The sequence below is a fragment of the Aquila chrysaetos genome, chromosome 5 (assembly GCF_900496995.4).
Source record: "Aquila chrysaetos chrysaetos chromosome 5, bAquChr1.4, whole genome shotgun sequence".
Taxonomy (NCBI): Eukaryota; Metazoa; Chordata; class Aves; order Accipitriformes; family Accipitridae; genus Aquila; species Aquila chrysaetos.
The window spans coordinates 25,350,689-25,371,523 of NC_044008.1; the positions used below are offsets into that span (position 1 = coordinate 25,350,689).

The window sequence follows — 20,835 nt, forward strand, 5'->3', positions numbered from 1 at the left end:
ACCAAGAGAATGGTATAGCTATCATATGAGCTAATGTACATAACAAAGAAGATCATTTACATTTAAGAATAGTATTGATAGAAGTACAAGTGTCTGCCCATAGGTCACAATATGTTAAGGCTAGAAGTTGGAAGATTTTCTATCTACCTGAGAAGTCTCGAACGACAGAAGATAAAAAATTGTTTTATGGTGGTGTTTGATAAGCCTCAAAAAGCACTGCCATGCTATACAAAATATGAAAATCAGGAGAATGGAATTTAAGCTTGTGATACTAATCCTTACATATGAGAGGCTCAAATCTCCAGGGGACTTTGAAAAAAGACAGGGCTGCTAGTTTTTTCTGCACCATTTTTAAACCATTTAAATCCTATGCTTCAATACTTCTGCTGATCAGGCAGCAGAACCAAGGTGGTTATTTTTTTCCTTCCTTTCCTCTGAAAAACTTGGCTTCTGGTTGCATTTCATTCTTACCTCCTCCAGAAGCGGTATAGACAGCATACAGAACAATATGGCTTGGTGCTCCTGGTAGCACTGGTCTCTCCCAGGTCAGTGTGCCATCTTCTTGTTCTCAAAATTAATCACCAAATTTGGCATCACAAAGAGTTTTTGCTTGGTCAGTTTGTCAGAGATACTTAGGACTTTTTGTCTTCCTTTGTGGTCTGGGAGATGGTCTTCTTCCTAAGATCAGCTGGGAATTTTACCTGTCAAATTCCTTCCTGTCACAGGAACTCAGGACGTTTATCTCCCCCTCTCATGCTGTAGCAGCTTAGAGTTGTGCAGGGGGGTTTGCTTGCTTGTTTGGTTTTAACACCACAGATCTTAAAGAGCACTAGAAAGGTTTTGTGATGTGTTGTACACATGGATGGTCTGCAGTACCTCTGGGTTAAATGTCTGCTCCATGTTCATGATTCCCAAAGGCTTAATTCGATGAATGATCGATGTGATTCCTTCCAATCCCATGCTCCGCTGAACTAAACTAAGACAATGAACTTACGCTGGGCCAGGTTTCTCTAACAAACTCAGACAAAGCAAACTTTTCTACCTTTAATGCTGCAGTGACTCAGGTAGATTCAGTGTATAACAACTAAATCATGAAGACAGGCAGTACAGTGTTTGTTTAACGATTACAATTTTTAATTATGATTAAAATCATCACCCACGGAAACTTTTTTAAAGTTTAATCACTTAAACCAATAACTCATTTTTTTAAATAAAGTTTAGTGAAATGTTTTAGAAACAAAGTTGTACTTTAATTTCTTTTTTTTTTTTTAAACCAGTGTTTGAAATATACTTATTTTCAGAAAAGGCTGTAAAAGTAGCAGTTGGTGAATGGGAAAATGAAGTATTTAGAATAGAATTACACAAACCTAGAATAAATCTAAAATACTAGTAGTTATTACTAAGACCCCTCTTATTTATAAAGATAATCTGCTTGATGGATGACGTAAGAACATTTGTGCAGCCTATCAAAGAACAGTCCTGTGTATCTGATCACAAAATTAACAGATGTAAAAAATATCCAACTATGAAATTCCTGTGGAGTCTAGTTCTACACTATCAAAATCAATGGGAGTTTTACCATTAACCTTTGTAAATGCAGTGCTGTGCCCATAAACATGCCAGGTTATCATCACTGACTAGACTTAGATTCATGTTTCTACCAGAATTTTTAAGATGGGACTAACAAGTCCTGAATTCCTGAGCACTTTAAATTACATTAGACTTATAAATCTGTTTCCTTTAAAACAAAATTGGATTTTGTTAACAAACCAGCTTAAAAGAGAGAAGTCATTTTGCATAAAACACTGTTTAAAACATCAATGCAATACTTACTTTCTGTATAGTTCCTAAGTGCCACTTGGGTAGATTCTCACTTTCTTGTACCTCTTAATTGCACGTGAAGTATGGATATTCTTGTCTAAACACAGAAAAAATTCATTTCAAACATTTTTTCTTCATAACCCTTCTTGGTTTATTTGCCATTAAGAGCATTATCTTATAGGTTATATTTGTGCTGGGTCTGTTGTGAAAAACTTATAGTATAAACAGATGTGTGATTACAGTTTTATTAAGACTATATATGCAATGAAATCTCTATGCAGTAATTGATTGCTGCTTTGAGAAATAAAGAATGGTTTAAGGGAGCAGTTTTAACACACCAGTGGTTAGCTGTTAATACAACTTAAGGGCTTTCCAATTTTTTTAGACTTTAATTTCTGGGAAACCTTTGCACAAGTGTACCATAAACACGTAAAATAGTCAGAGTGCACATCCTGGAAAGGTCGGCATTGGCAAACAGGTCCCTTGGTTATCTTGTACAAGAGGGTACCTGTTAGCAGGTGTTGACTTTGGCCCTGATTGCCCATTTCTTCTGGGTGTTAAACTGGTGTGGTGTGACTGAGTAGTCCTGTTAACTTCACGGGGACTGCTCATGTCGGAGAATGTCCTTGGAGTTATGGCCTCGTGCAGGGTAACAATTCAACAAGCAGTGTAAGAGGTGGGCAACTCCTACAACTTTCTTTGGAGTGCAGAAAGACTGAACGTCTTTATGTGTAGTATAAATGCTTAAGCAGTCCAGATTTACGTAGCTGCTTTTGGCTTTCCTATTTCAAAAGTTCAGATGTAACGTGATATTCTTTTTCTGTCTAAAAAATGCTTATATTTTGTCTGGAATGTTAATTAAATGCTAGTAGTGTTCCCATATCACAACCATTACTTTCCTTTTCCATTAGTAGCACGGATGGACAATTTAAGTTCAATGATGTACTTGAGGTTATTTGAGGTAGTAATTATTCTCCAAAGATTACTGTCTCACGTACTTCATTCCATGCCTAAATGGAGATACGAAGTACTCGTCTGATTAATTTCTGTTTGCCATCATATCTGCAAGTACATTTTTAGCAAATGCTTTATTCAGTTGCATCTTTTCTATAAGTTTTCTGACCTTTTACAAAAAATGTGTTAAAAATGTGCAAATGCTTCTCCCTGGCAAGTGAGTTAGTCTTCAGCTGGTGTTACACAGCTGAGAGGAACACTTATTTTAGATGTGAGTTTTCCGTAGTGCCAACTCCTCGTGCTGTCCGTGTCTACCTCAAAAGCACCATTACCGTAGTATTAAGTATTCAACAACATTTTTCTAGAAAACGTCAATTGTGATTTTTTTCTCATTCTCAAATTGCTTCCTGTCATGTTAATTTTAATACGTAATCTTCACTTTCATTGTTATGTAATTATTTGCAAGTGTGTGATTTGACAAAAGGTCTACTTTTTGATCTAGATTATATGCCAAGGCAACTTCAGCAAGTTGAGACTAGGTAGGACTGGTTAAAGGCCACGTTTGAATCAAAAGCTGTGTTTGTATTAACCTCTGAGAAACATGAGAGGACCGTGCCTAATTACTTAAAAGAGACTCCACAAAAATGGATTGTAGCTTGTTGATCTTCTTATTTCTTTGATAACTCAGAATAATCTTCAAGAAATATGTGGGCTTCTTTCTCAGATTCTTGAAATTTGATCACAGTGCAAAATTGTCCTTTGGCGCAAACCCAGAAATACACATCTTTGCATGATGCACCTGGACATATGTGGCAGGTCTGGTAGAATCAGCTAATTAACAACACAGGCTTAAACAGGCACCTCATCTGGCAGTGTAGTTAGTTGCCTGATGGTGCTCAGCAGGATTTGGTAGTGCTTTTTATTTTTCTATCCTAATGGTCTGCTGCCCACCTAATTTTGCCTTATTGTCAGCCACTACTTACCGCAGCTTGAGGCCCTCCCAGGAGGCTAAATTATTATCAAAGGATTAGGGAGATGTAGCCTTGCAGCTCTGACATTTCTGATTACTTGTCTATGCCAGAACACTAATTAGCTGTGACTAATTAAGAAAAATGTTCCTGCCATAGAAAACCATTTAAAAGAACTGAGAAGTAGAAAAGCAATTGAAAAGCTGAGCAGTACTCAGATTTGCTGATGCTCTTTAGATTTTCACCAAAGTCTTAACTCACCTTTAATTATGTCTAATATTTTATAGGCTAAAATAGAAAGCTCTTGATATGAGAACCACTCTGCAGTTTTCTCTTGATCTAAAGACATTCTTGTAATTTTAAAGCAGTTTGTCGTGTCTTTTTTGGTGAAAGAAAGAATTTCAGAGAAAACTGTAGGCAGTGTCACCAAATGTGGACTGAAAAAGTGAATTATATTAACATGCTCACATATGTGAAACTCTTCTGCAAGATGGAAGCAACATCTTGCAAATTTACTGTTCAAAGACTTTTCTGAGTTCATGAAATTATTCCTGATGTTTTCAAGTAGATTCACCTCATTTTTGGAGATAGATATCTCTGTAAAAGAAGAACAGTTCATTTGAAAGCTGAAAAATGTAACCTCTGTCTGATTTCATATAGTATGTAAGTTTTCTTCGATTTTTTTTTTTTAAAATGGAATATGCTGAGAAAGGAGTGCCCACTCTTGGAGGGTGCTGATTATGCTGCTATGAATCTAGCAAAGCTCAGTACTGTTGAAATAATAGGACCACAACACACTTAAAGCAAAGCATGTGCTTCAGAGTTGGCTGCTTCAGGATCAGAACATTCACCACTTGTAAGCTGTTTTACACTGTAGCTGAGAGAGTTTTCTCTAGAGGAAACCATAACACAGTGGCTGGTTTTGATATGTTTCTGATATGATACATTTTCCCACTTCTTCATTTTTTATGCCATTTTTAATTTCTGAGTGTCCATCTTGTTGGGTACCAAACAGCCCAAATAGATATAGATAGGGTTTTCTGAAGACATTATGTATCCCATAGTCCAGTCTGCATTTGGTATTCACGGAATGGATGTCTGACACGTTTTTCACACTAATTCAATCATATTATTTAAATCTTCCCAGCGGGGGAGTAAGAAACGATGAAGTAGATATTCTGATATCTTTCTAAAAGAGCTTTTTGGGTATAAAAGGGAAATAGAGAGTTATTTTTCACGGCACTAAATCTCATATCCTGATACTCAGAATTTCTTATGCTGTCTTACCCCCTAATTTCCCTGACTTGTGTGAGAAACTCACTTTTGCGGGGGGGGGGGGGATGTATAAATTGCTGTGCATCATGAGTCAGAGAGGAAAAAAAAGATGGGAAAAAATCCCAAACTCAGGATTTTAAAGCCCATCTGACTTTTTTGCTGAGGGCATTTTATCAGTCAGGCGTGGAACTATGAGTGTTTTTTCTTGTTTGTTTGGGGAGGGGCTATAACATTGGGAGCTTCCACTACAGTTTCCCCATAGATGTTTCTGGTCTATGCTGTTCGTTCATTTATTTAACTTAGTTAAATGCATCTATCCATCACTCACAGTACCCATTCACTAAAAACAATAACAATTCTATCAAATAAAAGAGAACTCTTTCCAACATCTAGGCACAATTTAGTCCTTTAACCTTTTTATCCTGCTAGGCACAAAGTAGCAGCATCTCATTCCAGGCACTGCGTTTTTTTTTTTTTTTCTTATCTAGATGGCTTGAAATGTGTCTAGCAACTTAATGGAATCAATTGAGCATGGACAACTATAAAAATATAAAATAGCACTGAAACTTAGATGAGTCTGTCAGTAAGTGTTAAATGTGGCTGCAGCTTTCACATTCTACACAGTCAAGAGAAATCAATAAGGATTGTACCATTTATATTGTCTTACCTAATGTTTGTTCACCATGAAGTGCCAGGCACAAGCACCATCTAGGGAATATTGATTTCCTGATGTACTGTAATTCACACACGTATAAACAGCAGGAGAACCTTGTGGCTTCTCAAACCTTACTTGTGGGTTTGATATTTATACTTGTATTTCATTTGGGTCAAGCTTACTTTAAAAAGGAAAATCAAGCAAAACTCTGCGTCAGTGTTCACACATAGACACAGAGCCACATCATTGATCATATTACAAGAAAAATAGTGCCAGAAAGCGTAAGTATAATCTAGTTTTACTATAATGAATCTGGAGTAACAGAAAGAGGTTGCTGTGTTGTAAATCAAAATAGTACCAGGCGAGGATGCTGCAGAGTGCTCTGACAAAGTCGGTGATTCATCAGTGGAAAGAGCTTCTTAACCTGTTTGATCACGGGGAACTGAAGCTTTAGTGCTGATGTAAATGGGCAAAAGTGTTGAATTATATAGAGATGATTTCCTTTAAATAATTTTAAAGTGTTTCATCATGTATTTTCTTAATTTACATGGCATTGACTATCCTTAGTACTTACACTGTACTAAAAGTGTTTACAGTGTGCAAGAAAAACAGTACATATAGTGAACAGAAAAATCAGCTCAAAAAAAAAAGCAACACAGCTGTAAAATCTGCATAGCTGAAAGAGTGCACACAGGCAGTAGGGTCAGAGATGGAAAGGAGCAAACCAGGCACCTGCCCAATCCAAGGACACTTTCTCCAAAGAGATGAGGGGAGGAGAGAAGCAAGAGGGAGGCGGGAGGCTGGACCTCTCTCTGTACCACATTAGCGCTGCTCAGTGTGGTGCCCAATCGATGCGGTGTAGGAGAGGAGCCGCTCCACCACCGTACAACTCCCGATCAACTTCACAGCTGCATCCAGCCCTGTCATATGCCACTACAATACCATGCAGGGTAAACGGATGATGAGTCCAGACTGCTGAGGTGGAAAGAAATGAGCTGCCTGTAAATACTCACCCAGAGGAACCCAGGTTGTTTTAAATACTTTAATTAAAATATGTACTTGACCTCATCCCACATGGAGCAGGCAGTCTAAATAGAAGACTCTAGGACAAGAACTACTAACGTGGGTGTAAAAGCTACAACCCAGACTTTGGCCCAACTTCGGTCCACCTCACTTTTGGTACATGGTACAGAGACGAAGAATATACCCACCTTAAGGGAGAGCTGCAGCTCACAGGAGGTCTCTTCCTGTGGTCCTTTTGGTGATGCGTCACTCCAGGGACTCCCCGAGGAGTCCCGGATGACTGGGCAAAAGCAGAAGTAGGTGTCCCAGTTACATACCTTACTGGCAGAGGGAACCTGCACCTTACTCAGGTTACGCGTGCACTTAGGAAGACTGCTTAGCATTTGTGCAGCTAAGCGCATTCGTAGGGTTTTTAAAACTAGAGCCTGATAGCAAGAGGCTAGTGCTATAACGAGTAACAACTTGGTCATTTTGCATTATGTTCATTTGTTTATTTTGAGGATCCAAGCTGGCTTTCATTTCAAGGTCACTGAAGTGGTGTTCCTCGTTCTGTGCCTTGGAGGCTGTTTGTGGGTATACCCAAGTTGCAACACAACAGACACTATAGCAAGACTGACAGTGTTTGCTCCAGAGTTTTAGCATCAGAATAACCTATGGAAGTACTGTTCACAGATGCACTGCATATCCAGGGTGAAGTAGGGAAACTGTTTGTGCTGTTAGTCTTTCGCAGTCATGAGCGTTGTGTTGGTACCTAGTGTTTAAAATCAGAACAGCAACACTACATATGTCCAGGTACGGAAGGAAGTTATGCATGTCTAATTTTGCAAACTTCCAGTTTCCAAGCACATCTACCATATGTGAAGAAGCTAGAAAACAGCGAAGGTCACAGGCATTATAAAGTAGCATAAATATTGTAAATTGCTGTTTAGCAACCAATATACAATGCAGGGAGAGATGAGTACTGTATATTTTGTATTAAAAATGCATATTTATTTGTGAATTGACAGCAGTTCCATAGCAACTAGCCAGCTTCTAATTATAAGCCTAAAATATGAAAAATTGACTTTCCTCCTAAAAGATAAGCTTTTCATATGTTAGATGTTGTTTGTTATTTCAGAACAATATCCTTTTTCCCTAGAAGTTTCAAAGATGCTCAAGATGCTTTTAAGTGAGCTCCGTTCTCTCTTTTTTTCTCATGACTGATTCTGAAAACTAGCCTGCCTAATTTCTTTCCTTGTATCGCCAGAATATCTTATCCAGCAACTGTTCACTTGTTTCTTGTCATAAGTCCTGCTGAACGGGGTCTTTCTGTCAGGGTTTGGGTTCTCCTTTCTGTTGAGCTCCTTTCCCTTTTCTCCCAATTGCTTTCGGAGTGACAGTGGGAATCCTTCATTCAAATAGGCAGGGAAGAGACTGACTAGAGACTAAAGTGTTTGTTTCATCAATTAGTCATTCTTAAGAAAAACAAAATGGTTTTTGAGCTCCCTGAGAGGTTCATTGGAGTAATGGCACAAAAAAGGCAGAAGGAAACCAAAGGAAGAGTCCCACTGGAAGGAAGAAAACCTTTCTTCCCTGGCCAAGCAAGGGTGCAAGAGGCGAGTTAATAAATCTGCTGCAATCACGTGCATATAAAAAGAAAGGAAAAAAAAAAAGGGGGGGGGGGGGGGGGGGGGGGAAGAAAGATGCAGTTTGTACCCAAACAGAGTTTGTAATTTGAAATGACCAAGCTAAAGAAATCTTGGTCCTGATCGCTTTGTCACAAGAAGTATGAGTGTTGAAGCAGACGATAGTATGTGGTTTCTTTCTCACTTTTCCTTTCCTGGTACACGTAGCTGTAATTTAGGCTGTGAACATTTTTGCACATTCCCAAGCCAAAGTTCAAAACTTGGCTTAGCATTTCAGGCCTAGAGGAGGAATCAGAACATGGAAGCTGAATAAAAGCCTTAGACATTTCCAGAAAGATGCCTTGGTAAGTGATGCCGAGTTTCAGAAGCGTTAAGACACTGGTGGGGTGGAAGAGGTGTGTGTCTGGGGCTCTGTGCAAAGCAGGATCGTGTGAGGGAGCACAGGGCTTGGGAGCATTATAGCAGAAATGAGTGATACAGCAATAGGGGGGCTTTTGGACAGGTCCTTGAATGAAAATGGGGGAAGGAACTGAAGCAAAATGGAGAGCAGAGGTAAATAAATACAGTTTTTTCATATGACACTTAATATTGATTTAATAATTTGCATTTTCCAGATGAAGGGCTTTTAAACATCTGATTTTAGGTGTAGGGGGAAGGCTTCATTTGTACTGTCCACTAACCCCACGATGCCAACAAGGCTAATGCCATGGATTTTTCCACTTGTGCTTAGTTTAATCTTCATTTCTTTCAGTTTTTTAAATGAAAATTTCTAGGGGGAAAAAAAATGCAAAAGGAAAAAAATGGTGGCGGCATGGTGACCCCCAAAACCGATACTATTCTCCTTGAACTTTGTGAACATTGAAGAAAATTCAAATTAAGCCCCCAAACTTTCCAGGTCCGATGTCTGCATATTCATGGATGTATACTATTATTGGATGAAAGCTGAAGTATGTTAAAACATCCTTTCAGTTTTATATTTGTATTGATTGTATTTTATACGTTGTAAATAACAATAAAAGTAATGTGTCCTGATACAATAAATATACAGGAAGTGAACATGTCGGTAAGTAGAGCTTGATCAGTGCCCATGAAGTGGAGATACAATTCCAACTCTCGGCACAGTTGTAGTGTCAGCTGTTTCCCTCTATATTCGTTTGGCTATGAAATTTATGCTGCTTAAATTTTTTTCCTCATCATAGCAGTGCTTTGAATCAAAAGGGGGATTTTTTTTTTTTCATTTTTCAGAGAAATTATGTAAACTTCTTTGATGTTCTAAACAGAAAGATTACTATCTTGCCAAAAAACAAACAGCCAGAAGCATTAGGGTAGCTGTAAGAATATCCAGGCTACAAGCGTACTTGAAAATTTTATTGTATCTAGAGATGGTGTAATCTTTATTTCTACAGTCAGAGGCCAGCTAAATGACCACTTATGCCAGCTGAATCTTATTGTCTCTAACGTAGAAGCACATCTCAATAACATAAAGTTCTCTGTTGATTCAGAACAGTAACATTGAGACACACAAAATACCGCCTTTGCATGGGCTTCCCACAAAGGCAAAATTCTGAATTTTGGTGAGAAAATTCTGAGTGCTCAGAATCAAACCTAGCTCAGCATTTTGTGTTGTGGCACTATGAGGCTATGTATAATGAGAAACCACATTCTTGTGGGGTTGGACGACCTGTCACAGAAGGGCAGTGGCTGTCACCATGAAGCTACATGGAGCTGATAGTGGGATGGGAAAGCTCTTGCATGAGAGCTTTCCCTTCTCTGAGGCTTCCCCAGCTTCTGTTCCTTCATTTTCCTGGTCACTGGCACAGTTATTCTCATTGGAAATGTAACTGGAAGTGCCTCACAGACTAGTTCACATCTATGACTAGTGCATCTAGAAAAGAAAAGTCACTGGGGACGTAATTTGTTCCTCCCAGGGGAGTGAAGATACAGCAGGGAGTGGTGGGAAGGCACTACATCACTAGTCAACAAGTTCTGGTCTCCCTCCAGCAGAAGAAATGGGTATTTTGACCAGTTCATAAATTGCCTGTGTCAGGAATCAGAATTGATAGGGCACGAAGAGGGTACAAACCAAATTTCTAGATGCTGATACACGCTTTTTTTTTTTGTCTATGTCTACCTACAGTTGCCTCAGCCTTCAAAGGTTTCTCAGGCTTTCTTAATCAAAAGGCTACCTAAACCTGAGGGAGAAGGATAAGCATCTTATGCAAAGTTACTTCATTGTTGCTTTTAGTGTGCAACTAAATACTTTTCATTTCTGAAAAAAATATAAAAATATTTTGAATGTTAATTACATCTTCTGACTTGATTTCTTACTTTGGTGTTCCTGTGTGTATTTACAAGATGCAGGTGACCTGATATATCGTGGTGGCTCACACGTTGAGAAATCCTTCCTCAGGTGGGGTTTTTTTAAGAGTTACCAAGGCTTTCCAGCCTTCAGAAGAGTCTATGAACTCTTCTCTGCTCAGGTAAAAATCCTCATTTAGGTAGATGATGTCTTCTCCTAAACTTGAAAATACACCTATAATTTCTAAACCTCAGAGTATTTTCAAAGGCACTACAAGTAACACTTAGTTCCCTCATTATCGTTAACATTCAACAACGGAGGTCAGTATGATTAGTCGTATTTTACAAAGAGGGAAACAAATTATGAAACTTAAATCAGAAACCTTTTTCTAACTTGTGCTGTTTGCATTTTTAAGGAAGAACTTATTTATTCTTTTGTCGTTTAATGTTTTTTTAAATGTCCTGAAAGTTCCATGGCACACTACTAATGCTAGCTACCAAAATCCTGGAACAATGTAATAGCGTTTCCTTTTAATAAAAACTAGGCAGTTTAGCACTTAATATTTAACATGCTCGTAGCATTTCTTACGCATTTTAGCTTACGCTGCCTTTGATGTACAATCTCTTCAGTGAGAAGCATACTTTTTGTTGTTGTTCCTGGTAGGAGAGGTAGAGCTGGAGGAAGTAAAAACATCCCGTTGTCTTCTGAGCGACTCGATCCCTGATCAATAGTGCGATAAAGGCTTTGGGAGGAAGATAACACGCGGTTCCTAGAAAAGCTGTTCCCTCTGCCATATTCAGCAGAAAAGGCATTTTGACAGTGCCCAAGAGCGGGCAAGATACAGAAGCTCGACGGGGTCTTGTGTCTCAGGCATTAGGGATACCAGCCCTAGAAGGACTAAAGCATTGTGTATTAGTATGTATTGAGCCTCCTTCCAGGTGGCAAACAGCTGCACCTTTTTATAAAACTTCAGAAATAAATCTGAAGTGCTTGCTTTCAGCCGGTAAGTGTTATATTTAATTGAACCGTTCTGCGAATGTTATAGCTCAGGCACCCAGAAAGATGGTGAATATTTAATATATTTGTTTTGTATTTCCACCGGTCAACAGAATAATGAAATTCCTTAACTACTTCTCTTTAACTTGCCTGAAGAAAGCACGGTATGTTGCTAAATCGCTTTTCACTGGGCCTGCCGAGAAACAACTTTAATCCTTGTTAGAAAATTGCAGAGTCTGGGCCTGACAAAGAGCTCATGCCTGGCGCATTGTGAGCGCTGGGAGCGGGGCAAGGGGAGCCCTTTACAGCTGCGTGCCTCCAGCCTGCCTCAGCTGGACTATTTAGGCGAGGAGGTTTGTCAATTCCTCCCGACAATGGAGCGAGTTTTTCAGTGCCTGTAGCCGCGCCGAGCCCCGTTGGGGATCAATGCTGGCCATTCAAGCTGCACCCTCTTTCATTGCTTTGGTTTGTTAATTTAAGACTAAAGGTCCGCTGAGGGGGTTTAGGGTGTTTAAGAAAGCTGATGAACTGTTTAAGAAATCTGATGAACTGAGAGCGTTTATAGCCCTGGTGTGGCAACTATTGGCACTGAGGGAGCTGTGTCCTTGTTGACCCTCTTGTTATTAAAAATGCACAAGTGCTGCGCTTCTCAATATTTCAACACTCTTTCATTGTCAATACCACCTTCTGAGCCCTTCAGCTTGTTGCTTGCTCTAAAGATCTTCTTAGATTGGGTTTGAAAACTTCACCTTAAACACTAGATTAGACTGATGTTCTGTTTTCCGTGCTCCTGTTGATTTGTTGAACCTTCCCAGGGCTGGAAAGCAAGTAGCAGCTTGATGGGGAGACGGGCTGCTAATATGATTTACCAGTCTACAGTCATGCACAATAAGTGTGAATAAATACAGGGGTCTCACAGAGTCAACCCTAGCCTTTCCTTTTCTCTTATTTTTTACTTTAAAAGAGGTATCTCAGGAAAACGGAGTAATGCATGCCCTTACAGGAGCTGGATGAGCTGTGAATAAGAAGAAGGGGGAGGGGGGGAAACAGGGAGGCAAACGTATTTTTGTTAAAGTGGTTGGCTGCTGGTACGTGCTGATGTGAAAAAAACATATAATACTTACTGCTTCGTTCTTGCATAGATGACAGCAAAGAATATGGCACCAATACCATATAATTGACATCTGCAAGAGTCGCATTGTCCTTTCAGCGCTACTGTTACTAGCGGGAAAGTGACTTTTTCTTAGAACAAGTTAGAAGGATTTTTTTTTAAATATTATTACTTAAAAGCTGTGTAATCTCAGGACCATTATCTAATCGCTGATGCTTTTGAGTTTGCCGTAGATTCCCGTAAGTCACAGCAGATACATCCCTGCCTCTATAACACGCTTATGGTTGTCAAAATGCATGGCCTTGGATTCCGCCCCTGAGAGGCATTTGCAGTGCTGTGCATTTTAACAGGCTCCAAAAGAAGCGATGGGGAAATACTTTTCTTCTTATGAAGCCCAGCAGATTTATGTTTATGCAGCTTCAGCCTATACTAACTGCTGAAAACTAGTGGGTATAAGGCCAATAGTGAACAGGAATCCTATCCACAGGTACCTCTAGGAGGACTCTAAAAATGTACTGGATGTGATTTTTATTAAAAATACTGTGACAATTCAAAATAAGAATACATCTTTTTCTAATACAATAGCAGCCGTGTTTTTTCTGAACAAGGTATGTTGACAGAGGAGCAAGTACCATAGTATCATTTCACAATCACCAAATTAAACATTTCTACTGAGAGTTTAACATATCAAAACTAGTCAGGAAAACATATTATATTGTTTTCATTCACAAATTTGAGTAGCAAAATTAATTCCCCCCAAATTCTTAGCTTTGTTTCAGCGCATGTAAGCACATCACAGATAATGTATGGAGAGTCTAATTTTTACTGCATCCATCTTAATTAAGTTATCTCGCTGGGCTTTAAAACACATGTTTTGCCAGAAAACTGGGACTGGGTCTATTCTCGGTGATCTGGCACCATTCAGTGGTGTCGCATGGGGAAACGGATCACAGAATTTTCAAGCCTGCCTGTAGTTTGTTTGTGTGAGCAAGTTTGAGCCCCTTCTGCTTTCTACTTGATACAAACCAAATACATCATGGATGTGTTACTGGATTTTTTTTTAATGGAAGAATATCAGTTTTGAGAAAACAGCTACTAAAATCATTCTCTCTACCACGATTATGTTAAAGATTAACAACTGTAGAGTCTGAGTGATAATAGGGCTCATCTTACTGCAAATAACAATGGATATTCTGGGTAGAATGCTTGGCATATTAATTTTTATGTTTATTAGATCAATGGAGTTCCCCAAGTGAATAAGCCTAGCTGTATTTTATCTTCTAGACATCTGTATACATACAACACCTGTCATATAGTTTACAGCTGCCACTTAGTAACAACTCTGTCACATTAGAAGTATTTTACAGGTACTTATAAAGGAAGTCAAAACCAGCATGCATGTTTGGGGTGAAATAATGTAAATAGTATAAGAATGTCATTCAGTGATTAAAAAACCAGTATTTTATGGATACCCAGTCAGTCCCACATTTTATTGACTAAATCAGACTACTTTTATGAAATGTGCAGCTATCTGCATTTTGTGTGGTTGGTTGTTCACTTCTGTAGAATAGTAAATTAATAGGAAAAACTCTAAAAAATGTAAAAGTAATTTATTTCCAATGATTTATAATTAAAATACATTTTGACACATTAAACAGAATAAATGGAAGCCATTCTTATATGAAAATCTTATTTCAAACTTCTCTTAAAACTGATAGTTACAATGAGATGAGACTGTTTCCTGTAAGGAAGAAGTATTTACATATATTTATTGCATGTCTTTAAAGCTTTTTCCAGAGATCTTAAATTTGTATGAAGGACTTCTATTTCTGTCTTTCATTACACCTAGTAGCCAGTAATTTGTCTTCACTTTTTCCATATATATTTTATTTTATTTGTTAATCTAGAGGTGGCTAATGAGACAAGTTAGAGCCTTCCTTTGAATTACTTCACGGTGTATACCTTGCCTAACATGCTGCATTGTAAAATATGCACAGTGTTTCCTCTCTTTGCATATCTGTGTATTTTGCAAAGACACAGGAAATTACATTAGAAAAGAATTTAAGCCTCTTCCCTGTGGGGAAGGAGACTAGAAACAGAGCTACAACACAAACTCTTTTAATCTCTCACTGCTAAAATGAAAAAAAATCCCTTCCTTTTTACAGTTTGACTAAATGACATCTGGTTGGTATTTTACAGGGTGGGGGGGTAGACTGCTACAACTATATTTAGTAAAATCTCTTTTAATCCAGTTAATGCGAAAGAACTATTATATTAGCTATTTGGATCTGAGCATTTTTTTACGTAATATAAACAACAGCAGAGAGCTTATTCTAACCCCATCCATTTGTGAAGCTTTGAGTGAAAACATACTCATGCCTAAGACATAAAAAGCAAATAAGGTACGCTGTAATTGTAATTAGTAATTAACGTAAAATACAACCTTAACGTGTTTGTTTTGGGAGGGGTGGAGTGGTGTTTTGATCGTCCTTAAATACAGTTTCCATGGATTTCTGATTTTTTTTACTTAATAAAGAAGTGATTTAAAAGAAGAAAGCAAGACAGATTCGATATTCTATGTTTGATGCTGTTTTCCTCTTTGGATTGGAAAATCTATGTATTGCAAAATCTGTCTCAAGATACCCTACCTGTGTTTTTTCCCTTGCTGTTCTAGCTGTCAATTCTCTCACATAATTGGGTATTTAATATCCATTCTTACTGACAGATAGCGAAGTGCATAACGCTATTTTGCTTGAAAACATTGTAACTGAAAGATAAAATGGCAGTTGCTAATTCATGTAAAGAACAGACTAGGTCAAATTATTTGATTTCCTACTGACCCATGCAATTCTCTTAACAGGAAATTATATCATTGTTGACTTCAAGTGCTGATCTGTGATCATTTCAAAGTGTTTCATTACCTCTCATTACCAAATCTGTTAAATGAATACTGCAGGGTTGTTTGGTGGTTTTGGTTTTTTATCCTTCTTTTCAGCAATGGTATAGCAGCTCCATGAAAGTCATATGCATGTGGTTGGCTGATAGATTAGACCTTCAGCTTCACATCTACCAGCTGAAGACTCTCATCAAGATAGTGAAGGTAAATAAAATGTGTTTGTGTTAGACTGAATAGTAAAGAGAGAAAAGTGATGAAGTATTAACTTGGTTAAGTATAGATCACCCTAAAAGTTAAAAAATGTGGAATAAAGTTGCAAACACATGTAGTTTTAGGTTGGGTTGGGTTTTTTTCACAGTTCTGGCAAATTTCGGAAGAACAACAATATATTAAAACCTCTAATGTTAATGATATGTGCACTAGTAATTGTCATCCATTCTGGATTCAGTGACAATTAAGATTATTCCAAGGAATTTTAACAGATTACTGCTAGCTGTACAGCAATGCTGTATGGTATTCCTAATAAATTGTTGTTTGTCATATTACTGATCTTTTTTGGTTTACCGTAGTTATCCAAATAGCGTTCTTTCTCCATTTTTCCCACTTCCCTAAAAAGTAACTATTTTCTCTTTTATGCACATGTGATTACTAGGTTCAATTGGAAAACAATATTCAATGTATTAGATAACATTTTCTAACCTTCCATACTTTGGGATAAGTATCAATAGAAATACCAATCCCTCCAGTCCAGCCCTCAGTCATTTACACTGGCCAATGTCAAATGCTTCCGAGCGAAGTGTAAAATACCTTGCAACAGGCAATTATGGGTTAACCTACCATAAAAGAAAGTTTCCTCCTAAATCCCTTTCAGATCTTAGTTAGTACCCTTAGGCAAAAGGCAGAAAGCCATTTCAGATTTTTTCCTTTTAATTCCATCTTGTTTAACTCTGAACATTCTTGTTATTTGTATAAATGTGGAATAAGAAGCACTTGTTGTCAATGGTGACCTTGATTTCTTCAAAATATTTTCTCATGAAGTTCATGCAAGACTGTAAAGTAGCAGCATTTTAACTCATGGACACCAGAATTGCAACTGCAACTTGCAGGATTCACTAGCTAAAAGGAAAAAAAAACCAAGAGAGAGAGGTGCAAGGAAACAGTCATAATAATGATGGCATCATGGCTCCCTGAACCACCCTAGCTTAGCTTTGCTGTTTCCGACCTTAACTGATTTCTCTGGGAACAGGATTTGGCTCTTCAGTATGTTATGTGCCAAAATGGCAAAAGCAGTTTGCTATTTGTTGTTGAAATGGATTGCTCTTGTGAAAGGTTTAAAGCTCTTCTCAAGTGAAGGTAGTTATCATCTTCTGGGGGAAAAAAAAAAAAAAAGTGGTACAGGATCTAAAACCTGCGCCCAGTGAGATCTATGAATGGCAGGCTAAATTATGCCAGTTAAATATCACCTGGGAGGTTAAAAGAAGAGGCTGTTACAAAACTGAAGTTCAGGTGAATGAGCAGCACCGTCAGCCAGCCTTCCCTCTGCAGCCTGGCACGCCGACTAGCCTTGCTCAAAAGCAGGAGGCTCCCGGTGGGGATGGGAACACACCGGTTATGGCGAGAGCCTTTCTGTTTTGCTGGTTTGCTTTGTGCATAAATTCCAAGTGTGTTATTCCATGGCGCCTTCTGTGGATACAGAAGATGGAAGAAGGTGATGTCAGTCACAGAAGTTCTGGTCAGTGTACTGGAAGACAGAAAATCTTGTCCAGCTGTGATTTGGTGGGTGAAGAAGATGGAACTGGTAGAACAGGAACTCAGTGAACAGGAGGCTGCTGGGCAGTAAGGAACAGTGGCTCAAGCAGAGTACCGTAAGAAGCTTTCACTGCTGCAGCACAGCTGGGGGAGGCACGGTTCCTCCAAACTCTAGAGCGAATGAAGGCGCTTCTCTGTTTGCTTTTGGAAAAACTGGGAGGCTGTGTTGCCCCTGTGACCTCTTGAAACTATTCCAAAAAAGAAGTAGGAGGTCATTTTTAAGGGACATGGGATGAGTAAGAAATAGACGATTCTTTCATGTTCGGATGCAGCAAAGGTAGTGGCGGCGTTAAGAATGACCAGAAGAAGAAACGTTTGTTCCCATTAAAGCTTTATGATGGCATAAAGGTATCATTAGATGTCTGAGACACGTGCAGAGGGATGTGACTAAAGAAGGGTCAAGGACCAAGAGGAAAGTTAGGAAGAAATGAAAAATTAAGCTTGGAAGTGAACATTGTTGTCCTGCAAAAGTATGTCAAGAGAAGAGCAATGACTGAACCCCAGAGTGCTGTTCTGAGAATGGAAGGAATACAATGTAAAACTGAAAGAAATTGCTGTAGGACCTGTTAACAGCATAAAAGGAAATTGAATGCGCAGTGTTATAAAAAGGGAATGCAACGGTGACACTTGAAAAAGACCAGGCAGGGTACTCGCAGGAGTGTGTGAGCAAAACATAAGCTGCATCCATTGACTCTGAAGTTGACCTATGAAAGTCAAATAAATCTCGGTTGCAGTGATTCAAACAAGGTTTAAATAATCATCATAGTGGCAAAAAAAATTCTCCCATTGAATGTTACCCATTTTGAGAGGTGTCTTTTGCAGTTGTCTGAAGTATTGAGTGAAACAAGATCAGCTCTTTTTTCTTTCTCTAAGGGTTGTGCACGGTCTCCTCCGGCAGAGGAGTGAGCCTGCTAGCCCTTAATTATCTTCCATTTTCTTTTTCCCATATTCTCCTCCATAAACATTGGGAACTCATAGTAACAGTATACACAAAATAAGAAACTAGCTACATCAAGTTGTCCTTCTTAAGCTTTTTAGACTAACTTTGGGAAAGATTATTTGAAATGTGTTACAGCTTAAAAATAAGGAAGACAGAGTACATGATCTTCCATGCGCTCACTTGAACACAGCATCAATGAATAAAACAATTCCACTCAGAATTCTTACTTGATAGAAAGCCAAAGAAGAAACTCCTATTGCTGGTTGATAGAAAGGCTGGATACCAGGGAAACAAAACTTCCTCAAGTGGAAAAAAAAAAAAAGATGTAGATGTGAGTCAAAATGTACGTGACTTAGAATGTAAATTAACTGACTGAAGTAGTCACCTGAGAAACATTTACATTATAGAATATAGATCATAATCTAAAATTTATTTTTCCACATTTGGCATATAAAGGTAAAGATAAATGTAAATAAAATCATATTATGGGGAAGGAGTCGGACATGTACATTTTCTGTGAAATGACAGAGCTAGTTGTAGCCAAATTCACATTTCAATATGCAGTTAGAGAAAGACATTGCTGGTTTCTTACCGAATAAATGAGACAAATGGAGGTTACTGAGAAATCAGCATACAGTTATAGAAATGTATTACCAAACACAATCTTCTAAAGGAGTGACCATCAAAGTGTGGCTTGTAGACTCTCTAGAGTTTATAGAAATCTCATGCAGCCCAGAAGCTAAGGCTGCAAAATCTTCAGCAAACTCTAGATGATAGGTCCCTAATTGCAGGAGGAACGAAGCTGTTCCACTGGCATGCTAGAAATGGCCAGTGTATAGCAGAAGACTGCTCAGTCTCGCTCGAGTCCAGTTCAGGATGTTTTATTTTTGCCGCAGAAAACCTACCGAGACTTCAGATTGCAAGGCGTGCTGGAGGGGACGCTGAACAGTAAAACCTACGATACCGTTCACAGCCGTCTGACCGTAGAGGAGGCCACCGTCTCAGTCACGGATGCGGGAGGACTTCAGGGCATTACGATGAAAGACAGTGATGAGGAGGAAGGGTGATATTATTTCACCAAGCATTTGGAGCTTGGGGGTGATGATCTGAGGGTGGGGGTTATCTTTGGCTTGGGGTTTTTCTTGTAACTTGTCCTTGTAGTTGCATTTATAGTTTTGCCTTATGATATAGGTGCAGAAAGGTAATTTGCTCCATTTTTTTTAAAAAAATGAAAGTAAGACTATCAGAGGAAAAGTGCCAAGGACTTTTTGAGAACAATGGTTGTAGCATATTTTAATGTATAGCTTTGCTTAGGGCTGCAAGAACACTGGCATGGAGTTTGAGTTCCACTTGTGATAACCTTTCTTTCCCTTTTGTTTGTTGCCATTCGTTCTTGTATCTCCATCAGATATTGATGTCCTGTGCAGAAAACAAAATGTGTGCCTCACTTAAAACACAACTATACAGGAAATCATTCTTGGAATAAGTCAGTGCCCTAGGTAAAAAAATAGTGTATTTTCAGGATTACACTTTGTTTACCCTTTTTTGTGCTTAATTTTACATTATTATGTGATGTGCATTCAAAGTTTTAATCTTGGTTCTTTGTATTTTGAGGTTCGTATATAAGTAGTAGGACTTCAAGGACAGTCAAACATACAAACTACTTAGGAGTGTTGTTGTGTCTATTCATTTTGCAAGTTTAAAGATATCTCATCATGTTGGATGTCAGTAAGCTTGCCATCAATGTTTCTATTTCTGTGAAAAATTTCAGGCAATAAGAACACATTTTGTCGTGACCACTTCTGTATCTACCCAAGTTTGTATAGAATTCTACAATTAAAAGATGTTTTCAATATTTCAAACCATTTGAACTGTTGTGTGATTCCTCACAAGAACAAGTTTTTTTGAAAGATTATTGTACTTAGTTTATATAGTGATTTGTAGCAGTCACATTTATTTTAGAGAGCAGATACATATAGGAAACAAATATCCAAGGACAGGATGCCTTGATAAAGACAAAAAGCAAACAAAAAACCCTCAATAGCAGATGAACAGACAGTGCCCACTGCCTGTTTTTCTATGCCCTCAATATGAGCTGGGAAGAATTCAAATTTTCATCAGTCAAAACTCACACAACTTACGAAAAATGCAGCTTCCCCCACAACCTCCCCCCACCCCAGGAACACAACTAATTCCTGGGTTTGTGTAGACAAAAAATTGGAAAAAACACAGATGATACCCAAAGAAGTAAGGAAGGTTGCTGAGGTCCTTGTTGAGCCATAGCGTTATACTTTAAGGGCTCTGCTGATGGACTGCTGAGGATTTACGAGGCTGGCGTGAAGTTACCCTGCAAGAACGGACTGCAGGATTTCAGGGGTCTGTCGCAAGCACACGGGTGCTGCAGGAACTGAGAACGAGAGCTGCAAGGGAAGTGTTTTTCAGCACACTTGGAAGCTCGACCAA

General features: G+C 38.6%; 1 protein-coding gene across 22 annotated transcripts in view; it reads left to right on the forward strand.

Moving 5' to 3' along the window:
• Positions 1–20,234, forward strand: part of CADPS2 (calcium dependent secretion activator 2) — a 322,654-nt gene extending 302,420 nt beyond the window's left edge. For all 22 annotated transcript variants that reach the window (XM_030014988.2, XM_030014991.2, XM_030014990.2 and 19 more), the window contains 2 exons: positions 15,723–15,827; positions 19,269–20,234. In XM_030014988.2, the coding sequence (XP_029870848.1) occupies positions 15,723–15,827; positions 19,269–19,439 (276 nt within the window). In that variant the 3' untranslated portion in view covers positions 19,440–20,234. The remainder of the gene's footprint in view (positions 1–15,722; positions 15,828–19,268) is intronic.
• The last annotated feature ends 601 nt before the right edge of the window (positions 20,235–20,835 follow it).